A 19,001-nucleotide genomic window follows, 5' to 3' on the forward strand; every position below is an offset into this window, starting at 1 on the left:
TGATGGTAACCTCATATATGTGTGTAGGTATATGTGTATATATTTATGTAAAAGGAGTATATTTGGTTGCAATTCTATAATTGATTTTGCTTTGTTTTGTTTTCATGGGAATTTCAGTTCAAATATCTGAAATATATTCAGATTTTTTGGTTTTATTAATGAAGAAATTATCCATGACAACTAGTTTCATACTTTACTCTTGGATCCCTAAAATAAGTTATTTGGTCATCTTACCATTTCTAGCTGAATGTCTTGTTTATTTATACAGTCTGAATGTTTGTGTCAAATAATAAAGAATTAATAGTTAAACTTTTGTCTCTTATGGGCCTTAATATTTGTAAAATGCATTTAAGTTTATTAGCAAAATGTTACACTTTCTTTAGTCTGTGCATACTAATAGGGGTTAGTTAAATTTTACGTTGCCTAACAGCACTAAAGTAATTTACGTTTTTTTCAAAATGTCATTTGTCCTCTGGATCTTATCTGTAAAATGGTTTTTGACTTTACTTCAGATTTAACTTTTCCAGCCCTGAGATGAATTTATTGTTGTCCTTTAATAAACTTACTGAAATTAGACAAATCAAATTACGCAAATATTTTCAGCTTGCCTAATTCTATGTATTTCTTCTTTAAGAATTTCAAGCTGGAAATCTCAGTCCTGGCTGACAATTGGCACTATGTGTGATTAATTTAAAAAAGACCCATCTCTGTCTCTATGATGTAAATTTTCAGGCATACCTATGTTTAGCAATCTGTGTTTTAGAAACTTCATATCCAGTTCTTGATCTGAAATTAGATTTTCTCTTTAATTATAAAATTTAAAGCAAGAGGCCAACTAGAAACTTACTCCGTGCAAACAACAGTGTAGCAACCAGAAACAAGCCGATTAGAATTACGTACCCAATACAATACAGAGCTAAGCCAACACCAAATCCTGCTTCCAAGATGGGACCTTTATCTGACTACATCTCATCAACCTCACTACTGCATTCTGCTTTCACTGGGGTTATTGCAACTAGTTTTAAAACTGGTTTCCTTCTAGTTTATTCCTCGCATATCCACTCGGGTGATCCTTCAGTCACACTCAAGAAACCTTCAGTGACTACACACACACGTCACTTCCTCCTATTGCTCTTCTTGCCATGCACCTGCCACAGTGTCCTTGAATGGAAGTCCACTTCTGTCCCAGGGCATTTGCATCTGCTCTCCCTCCCACCTCACTGTTTACTTGCTCACTCCTCTCATTCACTCATTTAGTCTTGTTACCTCTTCACATAGCCTTCCCTAACTAAAAAGCCATTGACCCTCCAGTCACACTTTGGTTCTTTTACTCTGCTCTGTTTTTTTCTTGGCACTTACCAAAAACCTAACAAATACATCTATTACTTGATTTTCATTGTCTTCCCCACTAGAATGCAAGTTTCTTAGGGATAGGGACCGTATCTGTTTTGTTCATGGCTGTATTGTTCATTGTTATCCCTAGGATCTTGGAAATCCCTGGCATGAAGTAGCACTCAGATGTAGGCATGAATATAAGAATAGCTTGCTTTCCACTAGTTATTTTGTTATATAATGTTTATTACATTAATTGTTGATGGGCCTAATTTTTTATGGTAAGTTAGGTAATGTGCATTCATTTAAATATGGAACTGTTCAGCTCATTTGATAGCAGACCTTTGTTGTCTCCTCTGTGCTCTGGATGAGGGAGAGCAGTGCACAACAGTATGGTTTAGACAAGTCATGGAGCTCAGAGTCTGGATTTTCCCCTGACTAGATTGTAAACTCCATTAGGGGAGACACTTTGTTTTATTCAGCACTGTATCCCCCGTCCAGAGAAGTATTTCTGCCACATAATAAGCAAGATGTTTTTGAATAGGAGTGTATAATTGGAGGTCTTAATCTCGGCTGAGGGAGTGACCTGTAGACCGAGACGTAAGAGTAGGAGGTCACTAGGCTGAGAGATGGAGGAACTGGTTCAGGCTGGGAAGGAGCCTGTGGGAAGACCCTGGAGGCAGGAATGAGCTTAGTGGTTTCCAGGGTTTGAGGGAAGCCCAGTGGCTTGACATGAGACAGGAGAAGGGAGCAGAGGGCAGATCATTCAGGGATTCTTACGTGGTGGGAAGATGTTTTGGATATCATCCTACAGGCAGTGGGAAGCTTTCCAAGGGTCTTCACTACAGAGACATTGTGGGGGCTGCAGTAGCCTGGTAGCCAGTGCAGATGGGAGGAAAGGAGAGGGCCTGAGAGTGGTCACTGCCAAAGTCAACACCTGAACGGTGGGTCAGAGGAGCTGGCAGAGAGACGGAGAGCAGAGAAACCAGCAGACTGCTGTGCCCCTCTCTTACGAGCAAAGAGAAAATAACCTGTTAAAAAGTGTTCTTTTAAAATATTTTTGGGGGGAGTAATTAGGTTTATTTATTTATTTTTGGAGGAGGTACCAGGGATTGAACCCAGGACCTCATGCATGCTAAGCATGCACTCTATCACTTGAGCTATACTCTCCCCCAAAAAGTGTTCTTTAGTAAAGCTTAAAAGTATAAGAAAATGCCAAGAAGAAAATGTAAATCTGTTGTAATCACAGCAGAAGATCACTCCTCTTAATATTTCGATGTCTAAGCTTTGTTTTTTACTATTTGACATACTGCATATGTTACAAAATAGAATTATACTTTCCATACTTTTGTAACCTGTTTTACTTCCTTTAATAATTTGTGACCGTCTTCCTTAGGTGCTTCTGCAACTTCCATTTTTAAGGGATCCTTGGGTTCCAGCAAATCAGTATAATTTCATTAAAAAAGATCTGTTAGAAGACTTTTAAATGATTCTTCATATTTTCAGTATTATTAACAAACATTCTTATAAGTACCTCTTATTGTAAGTCTGTGATGATTTCCTGAGGATAAATGTCTTGAAGTGGAATTCTTACGTAAAATAGAGTGCAAGTTTTTAAGTTTTTTGCTATGAATTGCCAAATTGTTCTCCAAAAGAGTTGTGTTAATTTACTAAAATTCCATACAGGTTGGTAGTTTTTTGTTTGCTTGTTTTTTTTTTTTTTTTAAAGAAGCAGTTCTTTCCAGTTAGACTTTTTAAATGACCTATATATCTCTGTAAGATTTTAAAATTCAGGATGTAAATAGTGGTAATGGGTTCACATAAACTTACCTGATTTTAGGCAGATTCCATCAGGGCTCAACATTTTTCGGTTTCAAGTGAGTTGTGATGAGGGCTCAGTTTCAATGTTTGGTTGATATCAGGCATTAGGAATTTGAAATTGTGAAGATGAGGGAAGAAATTGCAAAATGTTTTCCATTAACAATTCTTGTAGATATTAGCATTTGGTTAAACCAAGCACTTAAAGGAGTCCGGGATCGCCATGGGAACTCAATAGAAAATGCTCATCTTCTCACTTTGTTTCATCGGCTCTGCAAACTCTTATTTTTTCGAATTCGTCCTATTTTTGTGTTTGATGGGGACGCTCCACTGTTAAAGAAACAGACTCTGGTAAGAGTTATCTATGTTTTTCTTTCTGCATTCTTAGAAAGAAAGAAAAGTTCATGTAAAATTTAAACTTTCTCCTGAGAATTTTGGAAACCAAGACTTAATTTGACATATATTCAATTTAATTCAACTTTAAAAAAATTATCTTGAGCCAATAGACGCTTTTTCTTTTAAAAAAAAGTGTTTGTTTCTGAAAGTGTATTATGGGTGCAATGATAAAATTTAAGTCGTAATAAAACTACTAAAGTTACAGTCGGGAGTTTTCCCTTCAGAGGGTCTCCTTAGCTGTTCTCCAGCTGCTCTCGCCACATTGCTGTTGCTCAGAGCATCATAGGGAAGCACCTCCCTGAGCAGAGCTGGCGCACCCTCTGGGACAGTGAGCCTTCTTTTAAAGGTGAATTGGATGTCAGGAGTGAGCAATGCTTTATGGCACCAAATGTGACTAAAGTAGATTAAGGAAGGAAATTGGACAGGGTGTAAAAGAATGAGAATGAATTTCCTTATTCTGAAAGTCATTTAAAACAAAGTTGGAACAATGTTGTGCTTTGGACTAATCGTGTGTGCCCCCAATGACAGCACCGTTTAAATATAGGACTTTTATATGTTGAAAAGGTCAGCTCATCATCTTATCATTGTATCAGACAGATACTGTCGAACTGAGGACACAGGGCAAAAGTAAGGATTTGTAAATGCTTGGGAACATTTGTGCCCTCAGGGAAAGGTCTAGACTATTCAGATGCAGTTTTTAATTATCCAAGGCATACTCTATATCAGGTACTCTTTGGAAGGATCAGAAAGGGAAAGAACTTCAGAACTTATTATCTCGTAGTTGCAACTTTGTACCGTTTAACGTCTTTCTGGTTCTCCCACCCCAGGATAGAGGTACTAGCTAGCCTTACTGTAGTGATCACACTGCAATATCTAAATGTATCAGATCAACATGCTGTCTGCCTTAAACTTACATGATGTTATATGTCAATTACATCACAATTAAAAAAAAAAAGAGGAAAAGAATGTTTTGGTATAGAGAATATTTATATTCAACCATAAGTATGGAGACTATTCCATTTTTCCCTGTTTGGACATTTCTTACAAGGTATTTCTATACATTTTAGGATTTCTTATGACATAGTCTTGAATGTGGATTACATATAAGTAATGTATTTCTATAAAAACTAATATTGGAAATTGATTTTGGCATGACAGTGGTGTAATAATCCATTTTAGGAAGCATTTACTTAATTATGTATCATTAAGTTTTAGGCTTCTTGGGGACATTAAAGGACATTTAAAAATAACTGGAAGTAAACTAAAATAGTGTAATAGCCAATCCATTCAGTAATGGTTGGAAGCTCTGGGTGTCCTTTACACAGCAGAAACCTGAAGACATTCACTCATACGGCAATTGGAAAATACTGAAACAGCCAGAGTCTGAAAACTCAGACAAACCAAATTCCATGGGGAAAAAACCCTCAGACACGTTTCTGACATACTAATACCTTGAAGTAAAATTCTGTATCTTTTCTTTTCATAGGCTAAGAGGAGGCATAGGAAGGACTTGGCATCCACTGACTCCAAAAAAACTACAGAGAAGCTTCTGAAAACATTCTTGAAAAGACAAGTCATCAAAACTGCCTTAAAAAGCAAAAGGCAAGAGGGAAATTACATTCATTTCAAAGATGAATTTAAACATCTTTTATGTTTGCATTGGATTCTCAGGGCTCCCTTTCCCCAGTTTTAATCGCAAGTAGAAAATAGAGGGTGAAATGAGAGGAATCAGTGGGATCTCCTTTTGGTCTGGGAAACAGAAGTGGTGAAAATTCTCTGCTCCTTGAGAATCAGCTTTGACAGCGAGAAGGAAAGCTGCAGGGTTGCCCTACATGCACATCTGACATTAATGGCTCTTCTTCCTGCCGGACCCTGAGAGGCGGCACCAGGTCCCCTGTTTCTCATGGCTGCCTGTATGCTTCTTCCCACAGCAGCGGCCTGGGCAGCCAGTGGGGTGGAACCAGTCGCCCCCATGTGCCCCCTTCTGTCCTCCTCTGCAGGGTCTGTGTGATTAATGGGGGGTGTTACTGACTCTCAAAATACTACTTCCTGTCATCTGTTTAAGGCTCGGTGTCCTTTTCAGGGAGGAAGCACTTCCCAGTCTTACTCAAGTTCAGAGAGATGATGACATCTATGCTTTGCCACCTTTACAGGAGAAAGAGAAAGACAGGTAAATGTTTTCACTCTTTAAAATGTTACTGCTGTATTCGGACAGACATAAACCTTTATGTTTTGCCTACGTGATAAGGCATGTGGGAATTAATGCATCTGAAATAAGCATTCTTGACACCGTTTAGATTATTTTTAAAGACAAAATTGCTAAATTGTCTTTGCTGAATCCAGTGGGCACTCTGCAGTTCCCAGCTGAACACAGCGCCCGCACTGTCCCGCTGCGTGGGAACCTCACTGGCTGCTCTTCCTGCAGCTGGCTGTTAAGTGTCAGCAGCTTCTCTGGTCGAAGTGCAGGGGAGGGCCAGTTTGCCTCTGTCCCCCACCGGCCCCCATTCTGTTCCCAGGGGCTCCTGTGATGCCAAGCAGCTTTTGCATCTCCACTGCCACCATCATCTGGTGTCGAGGTTACAGTCCTGGCTTCCACATTCTTTCTCTGTCTCTGATCTTACCCTTTTGCAGGAGCCCCTCCCTGCCAAGCCCAATCCCTGTTTTGTAAGTGTTGAATCTGTTCAAACTCAAACCTGATATTGTCATTTCCTTCTTAAAATACTCCCTAGCTTCTCATTTCTTTAGGACAGAACTTCAACCCCTTAATCACATGCTTCTCCAAGCAATGCAGTTGCAGGAGATTTCAGAGAGCTTGCATGACCCCCCAGATTGGGGTGGGGTGACTCTTTATTGCACCTCTGGCAACCTGCTCTGCCCTTGCGATGGAAGATATTAGGTCATACTGTGACTTTTCACCTACAAGTGTCCCCACCGTACTGCGGCCAGTGACGGCGCACCCCTTGCCAGCTTGTTCACCCTTGTGGCTCCTGTAACTAGCAGCGCCTTGTGCTCAAGAAATATTTTTGTGAGTAGTCATTAAATCATAGATGCTGTAAATGTATATTTGTATGCTTGACTTTCAGTTCAGAAGAGGAAGATGAAAAAGAATGGCAAGAAAGAATGAATCAAAAACAAGCATTGCAGGTATTGAAGTAGTTTGTGAGTTCAGGAGTTATTCTATTTGAAATGAAGAACATGAAAATGAATAATTTTAATGAGGTAGTATGAATTGATGAACATTCTTGGTAAGAAAGATAGATGCCTTCTTTATTGTGTGTTTATGTATGTATGCGTGTGTGTGTATATAAAATACACATATGCTCATACATGTATATATGGAACTATGCATATCTAGATACACAAAATAAGCCACCTTTCTTTTGTAGCCAATAAATACATACAAATGCTTGTATAAAAAATACGGAAAGCATATTACCCATTAATAACTTCCGTTAACATTTTGCTGTAGTTAGTTAGTACCCCACCTACCCCTAAAAAGTTGAGTACCTGTGTGTGTGTTTGGGTGAGTGTGTATCTATCAAGGGTGCATGGATACGTATATATACACAAAGATGCATGTTTGTGCGTGTGCTGTAGTTAACCTACTGATGTGTAACTCACAGGTGTGACAGCGGTCTTCTATCATCGTCCTCTCTCACTGTTCTGGGGGTTGATGAGCTCAGAGAGGCAATTCCCTCTCAGCATCTCCCAGGCAGGTGCAGTCCGACTAGCTGGGGTCGGAGTCTCCTCTGAAGCCTCCTTACCCATGTGCCCGGTGACTGACACTGGCTTTCAGCCAGGACACCTGTCTGTGGCCTCTCCGTGTGGCCTGAGGTCTTGCACAGCTTGGCACTGTGTTCCCAGGGCAGGCAGCCCACGAGGAAGTGCCCCCAGGACCCGGGCTACCTTTTCCGGCCAGCTTTGGGGATGGTGTAGCCTCCCTTCCACTACGTTCTTCCATCAGCAGCTGGTTTAGGCCAGCCCCTACTTAATGGGAGGGGAACTAGACAAGAAGAGGGTCAGACAACCTGTGGACATGCTTCAAAACCACCACCACACATATTTTAATGAATAACATTTTTACAAATTGAAGTTGTACTATAGATTTAAGTTTTTGAAAATTTTCCCAAGTTTCTCAGAATAGTGGGTAACTTTCTTTGATTCCCAAGCTCACTATTTTCTTGTGTGTTCATATTATTCTGGTACATCTGGTAGAAGACTTTTGAGCTAAAACTGCAAGATTCTTCAACTCGGGGAGGTCCTGCATTATTAATGCAGAAGTCAGAGTGATCTTGGGAGAAGACCATGGACCACGTGGTCAGAAGGACCTGCAGTTGGTTCCAGGCTCTCCTGCTCACTGGTTGTGAGATCTTAGACAATTTAACTTCTCCAAGGCTTTATTTCCTTATTTTTAAACAAAAGTAACATTGATGCCTTCCTCGTAGGGGTGATGGGAGCATTACTGAGGGAAAGCACAGGAAGCTCTGACGATATGACTGGCCTGTCCTAAGTGCTCGCTGGTTTATACACATACACAACACACATACATACAGGGAGGCACATTATTTTATTTTATTCTCTTTACTAATGAAGAGTTTTATAAATATTTTGGTAATTAGTTGAAATTTAGAAAGATTTTACACTTTCCAGGTCTGTGAAATTTCTCACTTTTAATTTCACTTTTGATTTTAGGTGCAAAACAAAGCTCATTTAATTGAGGGGATAATAAATATTGTTCAGATTCACAAGGCTCGTCTCTGCCCCAGGGCCTTTGCATTCGCCTTTCCTGCAGCCTGGGATGCTCTGTCCCTGAGCAGGTTTTTGATGTCTTTCATGTCCCTGCTCACAGGTCATTATATTTAGTAGGGTGTTTTCTATCAAATAAATGTTTTTCTCTTCCTATTCTTCTAATCAACTGTCTTGTCAGGTTAACCTGCTTTGTTTTCTCATCATCATCATGTTCATTTATTTGTTTATCATCTGTCTTCCTCTACACCCAAGAGTAGGGACCGTATGTGGCTTGGCACCTTGGCACCTCAAACAGAGCCTGGCACATTAGAGATGCCTGTTAGGTATTTTTTGTTTTGAATGAATGGATGAGTGAATGGATATGTTCCCTAATCTGCTTACTCCCTTTGATGTCTACTGCAGATAATGTGGTTAGCCTATTGCAGATTATGGAAGACTCTGGTTATAAGCACAAAAAATACCTATCATGGTGAATAGAATTCAGTGTATAAAGTGTGAGTTTCATGGTGTTGGGTTTTACTCCTCACAGGAAGAGTTCTTCCGTAACCCTCACGCAGTAGATATTGAGTCTGAAGACTTCAGCAGCCTGCCGCCTGAAATAAAGCATGAAATCTTGACTGATATGAAAGAATTTACCAAGCGAAGAAGAACATTATTTGAAGCAATGCCAGAGGTGAAATATACAACAGCACATTCATGCTTAGAATTAAGAGCTTCAGCAAAATTTTTCATGAGAAAAAAGGAGAAAATTGATAAGCGTAGTTGATACGATATCTGTTTCCAGGAAACAGCATTTGTGTATCTCAGAGAGCCTATGAAGCATCATATATTTATGAGTTTGAACTTTTATATACTTTTTGAAAGAGGCCTTTCTTGGGTTTCCACCCAAGGCCAGGTCTTGCCTCCTGCTCTGTGTTCTCATAGCGCCCGGAGTGTCTCTGCGTATTCTCAGCACCCTCGCTCACCTCTGTCTTTTCGGCACTCAGTTCAGTATCTTTCACACAGTAAGTGCCCAGTGTACGCTTAGTGGGCCAATTCTTAGGTTAGTTCATAGAGGTTATGTTGACCCATAGTGTACGTTGTAGAATTAACAGTGATAAGAACCTAATCACAGCGGAGAAGTTTGTTCTGGCGTGAAACTGCAGGATCTCTCCTCTGCAGCCCTAGAAATGCAGTTGGATCTCCATCTTCCCTCTTACTCCTTCTGGACAGTGGTAATAGGGAGTTTGGTGGTAAATTCCTCAACCTGGAGCATGTGGTGGTGGCTTCACAGCCACAGAACCCTGGAGTGAGGTGGTCTGTGGAGCTGGGTAGTGTCGAGCCTGTCTCCTGGTCGTGCTGCACCACGGATCACTGCCTCTCGTTGGTGAATGAGTTTTGTTTTTCTTCCTGCTCGTACAGCCTATTCTTTCTGGCATCTTTCTCCCTTAACTCACTGTAGGACAGAATATAAATCTTGCAGCGTTACTATTCCTAACGAGTGGATGTTTTTTCTACAGACTTTTGAACATTTCTTAAATTGATACCAAATATATGAAAAAGGCAGGAGCTGATTTCCCCATCGTCCCTTTCTGCTTTTCCACAAAGAACGTGAACGTCGGAAAATGCTAAGGTGTACAGAAGTAATATACAAAAGACAGAAGAAAATTTATTTTCATTTCAGGGGGAAAATCTGGGCTCAGTCTGTTAATCAGGCATTTTATTTCTTGAGCATGAAAGGGTCTCTGGCTGGCCTTTGAGGAAGTAAGATTTGGATTGAGTAAACAACAGTGGGCGGGATGGGAGAGAGAGAGACGGTCCCTGAAGATGTGCTCCACTTGATTCTCTTCCTGCCACCTCAGAGCCCCTGGGACTGGGGGGCCCGGGTGGCAGGGTGTGCAGCTCCTGGCTCTGTCATCCTGGCGGCCGAGGGGAGTTCTGAGTCATACAAGCTGGACCTTCGCACTGCCTGTACATTGGGCAAATGCAATGTTGATAATAGTAATGTTGGTAATTAAAAAAAGTAATAATTGTAACAGTAATAGAGGCAGTTTAGTGTAAGGCTCAGCAACCTGCCTTTGGCCCCAGATCTACCGCTTAACGAGCTGTGAGGCTCTGGAGAGCTTACTTGAGCTATTTCAGTCTCAGTTTCTTCGGTTGTAGAATGGACATGATCACATCTGTCTCATCGGTGGTTTAGAATAAAATGGGGTAACATGTATAAAAACACTCAGAAGGATGCCTTACTTAGGAAGTGCTTTATAAATCAGGTTAATAACTGGTTGCAGTGACTTACTGTGTGTCCTTTATGGACCAGGGGCTGTGCTGGGCACTTCCGTTCTAAAAGATTGTCTATCTCTTAGGTCATAATCAAAATGTCACAGTGCCTGGCATGCATTACACACTCAATAAATGTTTTTTGAGCAAGTGATTAAGTCATTAACAGCATCCATGATTTCCTTTCTTCTGCCCAGTTCTTTTTGTTTGAAGGATTATTCTTTAACAACGCAATCATAGCTTTTCCCTACTATCCAAATTTTACTTTCCTAGTATGAAAATGCCACCAATGAAAAAAAGTCAATTGTCCTTTATCTGTGCTGGGGGAAAGGGATGGAAATATGGGAACATTATCTATATTTAATGTAAAAACATCTATTTCTTTTGCTTTAGGAGTCCAATGACTTTTCGCAGTACCAGCTCAAAGGCTTGCTTAAAAAAAACTATCTAAACCAACAGATAGAAAATGTCCAAAAGGAAATGAATCAACAACATTCAGGACAAATCCAAAGGCAATATGAAGATGAAGGAGGCTTTCTGAAGGAGGTAGAGTCAAGGAGGGTGGTCTCTGAAGACACTTCACATTACATCTTGATAAAAGGTATCAGATACCATCACGTACTTGATGGTTAAAAACCAAAAATATGTTGTCTCTCAATTCTGTAAACTACCACCCCTAGATAATATGAAGTCCTATTAATTTATTAACTATGATTATTTATTATTAGTGTAATAATAATGTACACAGGCCATTAATGTATTAACTAGTATTGTACCAACTCACTTTAAAATCAGTTAACGGATTCACTCTTAGTTGTGATTAAATGGAAATGTGTAACTTCATTTAGAAGAACCCCTGTGCTCTTGTTCATCTCACTAGAAGCCTGCTATCACTCTGTGAAACTACATGGTGAGAATGTTTTAATTTTTCTCGAGGTATTCAAGCTAAGAAGGTCACAGAAGAGGATTCAGCATCTCTTCCTTCTTGCAGTGATGTGCCCAGCAGGTCTTCTGATGTGACATCATCTCCATGTGGAAAACTGAAGCCAAAGAAAGAGCCCGAACCTTCCCCTCCTTCTCCAGGAACCTCCCTGGCTGTGCAGGATGCTGTGCTGGGAGGCAGCACAGAAGAGAGTGAGGAGCAGAGGCAGCCGGGCGGGAAGAGTCTGCCCGCCCCTGCGCCCGAAGGCTCGGTGTCGCCGCAGACCCTCCTGGCTATTCAGAAAGCTCTGGATGATGATGAAGATGAAGACGTGCGAGTGCGCGCCAGGAACCACGGGCAGACACGAGGGTCAGGAGTGAGAAGGCTGCTCTCGAGCAGTTCTGATGAAGAAAGTGACGAAGGGCCCAGAGTGAGGGATGGGAAAGGAGTGCTGCTGGCAACAGTGCCTCATCCAGACAGCGAGGAGCGCATCACCAGCGCTGCTGATGAGAAAGAGCCTGCAGACCCAGCCCATGTACCGAGCACTGTCTTTCGTCAAGGCCACGGCGTCCCGCAAGAACAGACGTCATTCATTCCCCTGGTGAAGGAAGCCTTTCAGAAGAGCGATGAGGCTCCAGAGGACAGAAAGGATCTAGCCCCTTTAGAAGGCGTAGTGGCGACACCTGGGGATGCCCCTGGGCTCCAGAGTGGAGCAGAACCGACACCACCACCTCCCATGACTCCAAGTTCTATATCACGGAATGAAACGTTTACCAGAGAGCTTGAGTTACAACGAGAGCTTCTTCCACCTGAGGATAAATTTGATACCTCTATTCTTTCACGTGACCATGGAGCAGAATGTGAAAAAATTCCTACTTGTGAAGTTGTTGGCACTGCCAGTTTGCAAGAATTGAGTAACGTGCTAAGTGTCCCTTTCGAGACAATAAGTAACTTGGGAAATGTAGAATCAGTTAATGCCAAAGCGTGTGAACATGTCTTGAAAACCATCCAAGAACATGAGACTGTTGCATCTGCAGGCCGAGATTCAGTTTCAGTTCCAGAGTCCATGGAGCCAACGGAAATCGACTGTGAGGAAAGTGAATCTGATGGTAGGTGCTGGTGCTCTTTGAGAGAGAAAGACAAGTAGGATTTCACTTCTGCAGGAACCGAGAGAGCCTTTAGTGTAGCCCAGTTCCCACTTCATTCAGGTGATGAACTGAAGACCCAGAGAGGCAAACTGACTTTCCCAAAGACACACAGCTAGTGATGGAATCTTGACCTTTCCTGTCTGGCTACTCTTTTTATTGTTTTTAAAGGGAGGGAGTGCCTTAGTTGGAGAAAGTAAAGGTGAGTTTTCCTTTAATTTTTTTTTAACTTTTTATTTTGAAACAATTACATATTTTAAAAGGTTGAAGAAATATTTGAAAGCACTGTATTTCCTTCAGGACCTCAGTGGCTGGCATTTTACCACCCTGGCTTTATCATATCTCTCTGCCTCTCTCTGTATGCACACATGTATATTTTATATTTATACGTATGCACACAATTGGTCCTCATTATTTGCAGATTTCATATTTGCAGAATTGCATACTGGATAAAATTTCTTTCTCACCCCAGAGTCAGCCCTCACGGTAGTGTCTTTGTGGTCACTGTGGACATGGGGAGAATGGCTGAAAAATGTGAGTTGCCAGCTGAGGGTGGCAAGGTGACACCACCTTCTTATGTCAGCTCCCCTGCAGAGGTGACCAGAGTGTGGAGACGGGAGAGAGCAGTGCCGTGTAGATCACGAAGCTCCAGCTCCGGGGCCATCAGATGGGGTTTGAATCCCAACTCTGGCCCCTGTGAGTGGGACCCTGTGTATACTCACAAGTTCACCCTGGTAGCTGCAGTTCCAGTCCAGCGTCACAGACCTCTTTCTAGACTCTACCTTCTTTTTTTTTTAATGAGGGGGAAGTAAATGGGCTTATTTATTTATATTTGGAGGAGGTACTGGGGATTGAGCCCAGGCCCTCGTGCATGCTAAGCCTGCGCTCTACCACCGAACTATACCCTCCCCGCTTAGACTCTGCTTGTTTGATGTGTCCCTTTCTAACAGTGAGGAGCCTTCCATCATCTTCAGTGTGTTTACTTGTTTGCTCATTCTCTATTGTAACCATCTCTCCATCTCACCTTGGCCCCACCCCCTGGCCCCGAGAGTCCCACGTCCTGAGTGTGACCTCAGACCCAGCCTCCACCTGAAGTGAAGGAAGGGAATCAGTAAGTACTTTTTAAAGAAAAGAAAAGACATCAAGAGAGGAGGGAAGGAAAGTGGAAGAGGAAGAGCTGATTCTCCTGAGTCCTTATGCAGGACCTTTCCACTAAGTCACAGCTTTATTCTTTGCTGTGTTCATAGTGAAATAGCATAATAATATTTTTAACAACTGCCATGGCTGTGTATACCCTGATAATCTCTTTGAATTTTATTTAAAAAAATTTTTTTAGCTCGTCTTTTTTGTTTTTTGTTTTTTTTTAGCATGGCCAATTTTTATTTATTTATTTGTGGGAGGTAATTTATTTTATTTATATATATATGTGTATGTGTGTATTTGTTTATTATTATTGTTTTTTTTTAGTGGCGGTATGGGGGATTGAACCCAGGACCTCATGCATGCACTCTACTGCTTGAGCTATACCCTCCTCCTGAATTTTAAAATGATACCAGTTAACTTAGAGAACATTTTTGTATAAAGCAAATATGTAAATTTTTGAAAGCTGGGTTTCTAATTTCAAAGACAGTGCCAGTGTATCTAACTAAAAGTTTAATAATAGTATACTACGGTTACATGTTTCCTTTTGCATTCAAGCCTCTTGTTTTTTAGGGTAGAACATTTTTCAGGACCCCTTGGAAAGCTCTTGATGATTTCAGGAGATTTTAAGGTTTTGGTTATAGGTAAAGTGACCTTATTATTTTGGTACAGGAAGTTTCATTGAAGTGCGGAGTGTAAATAGTGACGATGAACTTCAGGCTGAGTTACACGAAGCTTCCAAACCTCCCTCTGGACAAAGTGAAGAGGAGCTGGTGGGAATTGAGAGGGAAGAATCCCCCAGGGACTCCGAGGGCCTCCTGAGAGACCACTCTGAGAGAGAGGCCGTGCATCCCGAGCCACTTGAAGAAACTGCGAGAGAGGCAGACGATGCCCCCAGTGAATGGCAAGATATTGATCTGGTAATAACGCGACATGGTGTTTTCACTGATTGCTGAGGAAGCCGGGTTAAGTAGCTCTGAGTTCTAATGAGTTACCGGGTGAGTACTTAGTAGCTGTTTGCACGCACCTTGTTCCTGCTGATGCCTCCTTTTCTGTGTAGGTTGCTGTCTGGGGTAGTGTCCACTTTCCGTGTGACTTAGTGAGGGAACCCTAAAGATATCACAGACTTGCTGAGAAACGCAAATGGAAAACTTCATAAGGAGAAAAATCTTAGTGGTAACTTCAGTCAGACAAAATACAGGCTTTTTTTTTTTTTAATAACACATGAGCTTAACTGGGTTATTAACATAATTATCTACAAATGAATCTACTTTATAGGAGGAGCTGGAGACCCTGGAGAGTGACCTTTTAGCACAACAGAATTCACTGAAATCTCAGAAGCAGCAGCAGGAGCGGATCGCCGCTACCGTGACAGGCCAGATGTTCCTGGAAAGCCAGGTGGGTGCAACCCGCTTGGGCCGTCACCTGCCGAGATCTTTATTTAATCAGACTTCATGAGGGAATGTGTGTTAAACAACCTGGTTGAGCACTGCTCCTGCTTCTGGCTCGAGGCCCAGTACCACATCTCCCAGGGTCACCGTGTGTCTGTAACCCTCCAGGAGCTTCTCCGCCTGTTTGGCATCCCCTACATCGAGGCTCCCATGGAAGCAGAGGCTCAGTGTGCCATCCTGGATCTGACCGATCAGACTTCTGGAACAATCACTGATGACAGCGATATTTGGCTCTTTGGAGCACGGCATGTCTATAAAAACTTCTTTAATAAAAACAAGTTTGTAGAATACTACCAGTATGTGGACTTTCACAACCAACTAGGTAAGACTTCCGAGTACGCTTACCTTGTGCAATTTCCCTCCAGAATTTGTATTATGAATTTTTTCTTCCCGAGGAACTAATCTGATGCATTAATGGAAGTGGTAGATTTCAAGTTTTCATAGAAATGATCTTTTGATTATGTAGAAAAGTGGGATTTTTAACATAGAACTAAGAAATTAAAAGCCTAGTACCATTTAGACATCTTATGCAGTTTTTAATCATCAGGCTTGGTGACACTCTGCTTCCCTGAGCTCTCTAGAGTAAACCAAAGGCGGTGTAGAGGGGAGGCGGGTGGGAGACGCCTCATGGTCCCATGTTGTTTCTGGCAGTGATCCTTTGTCCTCCCATTCAATCAGCAAATATATACTGAGTGATTCCTGTGTGCCCGTTGTTCTTGGCAATGGGGAATGGGGAAACAGAAGGGAATAAAACAGTCTAGTAAGAGAAACAGGTGATAAAAAATACATAAATCATAAATTGACAGTGGTATGGGCCATGTAGAAAAATAAAGCAGTAAAAGAGAGGTGAGAGTGACCTGTGGTCACAGGAAGTGCGTGTCCCATGTGGTCAGGAAAGGCTTTACAATAGGTACCTTTTGGGCTGGGGCCTTAAAGAGAGAGGAAGCAGGTGTTGTGGATACCTTGTGGAGAAGCATGTCAGACAAATGGACTGGCATGTGCAAAGGCCCTGGGGCAGAAGCCTGCTTGATGTGTTCTAGGGAAGAATGGAGGCTGTTAGGGGCTGACCTGTGTCTCCCCAAAATCCAGATGTTATAGTCCTAGCTCCCAGTACCTCAGAGTATGACTGTGCTTGAAGAGAGGGTCTTTAAATGAGATATTAGGGTGGACCCTAATCCAGTCTGACTGGTGTCCTTGTAAGAAAAGGAGATCAGGACATAAAAGGAAGAAGCAGGGAGACAGTCAGCTGTGAGCCAAGGAGAGAGGCTCAGGAGAAACCAGCCCCGTGGCACCTTGATTTCAGACTTCTAGCCTCCAGAACTATGAGGAAATAAATCCTCAGTCTGAGTACTTTGTCACGGCCGCCCAGGAAACGGATCCAGAGGCCAGCAGGAGTGAATGAGAACAGTAAGAGTTCACATCAGAGAGGAAGGAGGAGACTGAAGTCAAGGGGGGCCAAGTGTGCTGTGCAGAGGACCTGCAGGTGGACTGCGCTGTGACGTGGGAGAAGGAGTGCAGTCGAGGATGGAATAGACTCACTTTAATGAGAGAGACTCGGGAAGGAGCCGGTGGAGCAGGGAGAGGTGGGGGTCCAGGTCTGGATGTGTTGTTTCTGAGATGCCCGTCTGACATCCCAGTGGAGAGTTAAGGGGACAGTTGAGGATGAGTGACTGTGGTTCAAGGAGAGATCCAGGTTAGAGAGCTGAATTTGGGGGTCAGCGTTTATATGGCATTTAAAGCTGTGAGGATGGATGAAACTTTAAAAATTCTAACAGAGCTATTTTTAAAAAAGAATCTATTTCAAATAGTAAAAGCGAGATGTCTTTCGACATTGGAAAAGGATATGTATGCATATATGTTAGCTATGTAATAAGATGCTTATAAATGTTATGTCATAAATGTTAATAAAATACCAATTTTAAAATATGTAATACTCTTACTCTTACAGGATTGGACCGGAACAAATTAATAAATTTGGCCTATTTGCTTGGAAGTGATTATACAGAAGGAGTACCAACTGTGGGTTGTGTTACAGCTATGGAAATTCTCAATGAATTTCCTGGACACGGCCTGGAACCTCTCCTAAAATTCTCGTAAGTTCTTTCTTAATTTCTTTAGTTCAGGTACTTGGGATATAGATAAATAGTTAAACAGAACTATTATTTACGTCATGAACTGTCACAAATCATTGTCCTTTGAGAAAACAGGAGGAGGTGTTGGTTGGGGTTACTCAAGTTTGTTTTCCCTTTTCTAGAGTCTAGAGTTTGACAAGATCAGAGACAATTGTTTTTGAAGGTGCCAGGCTTCTCTGAGTTTAAGGGCGCATAGCCAGTCCTGTGGGGCTTCCCAGGGGTGTAGAAGTTACCATTCCATGCGTTCAGGTGTTTACTGAATAGTGACTGTGCCAGATGTCACGATAGGCTGGAACAGGGAAGATGACTAAGTCACAGGCTGTCCACCAAGGGGCTTGTGCTTGTACATGTGTCTGTCCTTCTGTGTGCTGAGTGTTCTGAGGGAGAGCGGCCCGAGCAGGGCATGGGGACACGTGCCAGTGGCGTCTTGCTGCATGCAGACTGAGATTCAGTGGTGGGGGATGGGTCGCCTTTGGTGCAGGACCCAGAGTGGTGCTGCACTTGGAGTACACTTTTTAATTTTTTCTTAATATAGTAGCTTTTTTTTTTTTTTTTTAACAGAGATACTGGGAATTGAACTCAGGATCTTGTGCATGCTAAGCATGCACTGTACACTGAGTTACACCCACTCCCCAAGAGTAGTTCTTTTTTAAGTTTGCCCCTTGGTGGCTTTTTAAAAAAAAAATTAAAATACAATTCACACACCATAAATTTAACTCTTAAGTACATAATTCAGTGGTTTTTAGTCTGCTCCCAGGTTGTGACGGCATCTTTTAGTCATCAGTTTGTCATGAGATACTGTTTGGCAGTAGTTGATTTAATGATTCTTTAGTGTTCTCTACAATCGTAGCTCCTGTGTTTGAAAAATTCTGGGATGTTCTGGTCTGAAGATTTGGTGATTAGAATTAAAACTTAAATACAAAATTGAGTGACTGCTGTCCTCCAGCCTTAGCACACATACCAGTGTTTATTTCATGCTTTCTCCATCTCTCCTGATGATTTTATTACTTTTGAGGCAACGTATGTACTGTAAGTAAGTTGTTAGGTTGCTTGTAAGTCACGATATATAAATAACTTGCAGAAGTACAAATCACTTTTATTTTTAAAGTTTTTTTAAAAATTAGGTTTATTTATTTATTTTACTTTTAGAGGAGGTGCTGGGGACTGAACCTAGGACCTAGCTAAGCATGAGCTCTACCACTTAAGTTATATGCCCCCTCCCCTAAAAGATTTTTTTGTTGTTTTTTGGGGGTGGTAAGGGAGGTGATTAGGTTACAAATAACTTTTATACAAATAATAAATATGTACTAGAAAATGATAAAATATGGATTAGAACGATTACAGGTAACATTTTGTTTATATAATTTTAGGCTTTTCTGCGTGCAGGGTACTCATGCATTTTATATACAGTCACACATGTATATACAACTATACTCATATCAGTGTGTGTGTGTTATTGTTTGTTACAAGAATGGGATGATGCTGTATACTTTTGTGTTACTTGTAACTTATGTGGTGATAGAACAGGGCCTATTATCAACAGTATATAGACTTACATCACTGTTTTTAATGACTCCATTGTAGTCTTTTGATATAGCATGATTGAATAATTTAATCAAATGCCTATTATTATGTCTGGTTTTTTTTTTAAGGTCTAAAC

At 41.5% G+C, this 19,001-nt stretch overlaps 1 protein-coding gene across 2 annotated transcripts in view; it reads left to right on the top strand.

The window, feature by feature from the left end:
• Positions 1-19,001, top strand: part of BIVM (basic, immunoglobulin-like variable motif containing) — a 54,984-nt gene that overhangs the window by 30,063 nt on the left and 5,920 nt on the right. For both annotated transcript variants that reach the window (XM_074378512.1, XM_074378501.1), the window contains 11 exons: positions 3,326-3,501; positions 5,033-5,148; positions 5,630-5,716; positions 6,630-6,690; positions 8,825-8,968; positions 10,945-11,152; positions 11,488-12,582; positions 14,431-14,678; positions 15,037-15,156; positions 15,318-15,531; positions 17,158-17,302. In XM_074378512.1, coding sequence (XP_074234613.1) covers positions 3,326-3,501; positions 5,033-5,148; positions 5,630-5,716; positions 6,630-6,690; positions 8,825-8,968; positions 10,945-11,152; positions 11,488-12,582; positions 14,431-14,678; positions 15,037-15,156; positions 15,318-15,531; positions 17,158-17,302 — 2,614 coding nt within the window. The remainder of the gene's footprint in view (positions 1-3,325; positions 3,502-5,032; positions 5,149-5,629; positions 5,717-6,629; positions 6,691-8,824; positions 8,969-10,944; positions 11,153-11,487; positions 12,583-14,430; positions 14,679-15,036; positions 15,157-15,317; positions 15,532-17,157; positions 17,303-19,001) is intronic.

This window comes from Camelus bactrianus, chromosome 14 (genome assembly GCF_048773025.1).
Source record: "Camelus bactrianus isolate YW-2024 breed Bactrian camel chromosome 14, ASM4877302v1, whole genome shotgun sequence".
Classification (NCBI taxonomy): domain Eukaryota; kingdom Metazoa; phylum Chordata; class Mammalia; order Artiodactyla; family Camelidae; genus Camelus; species Camelus bactrianus.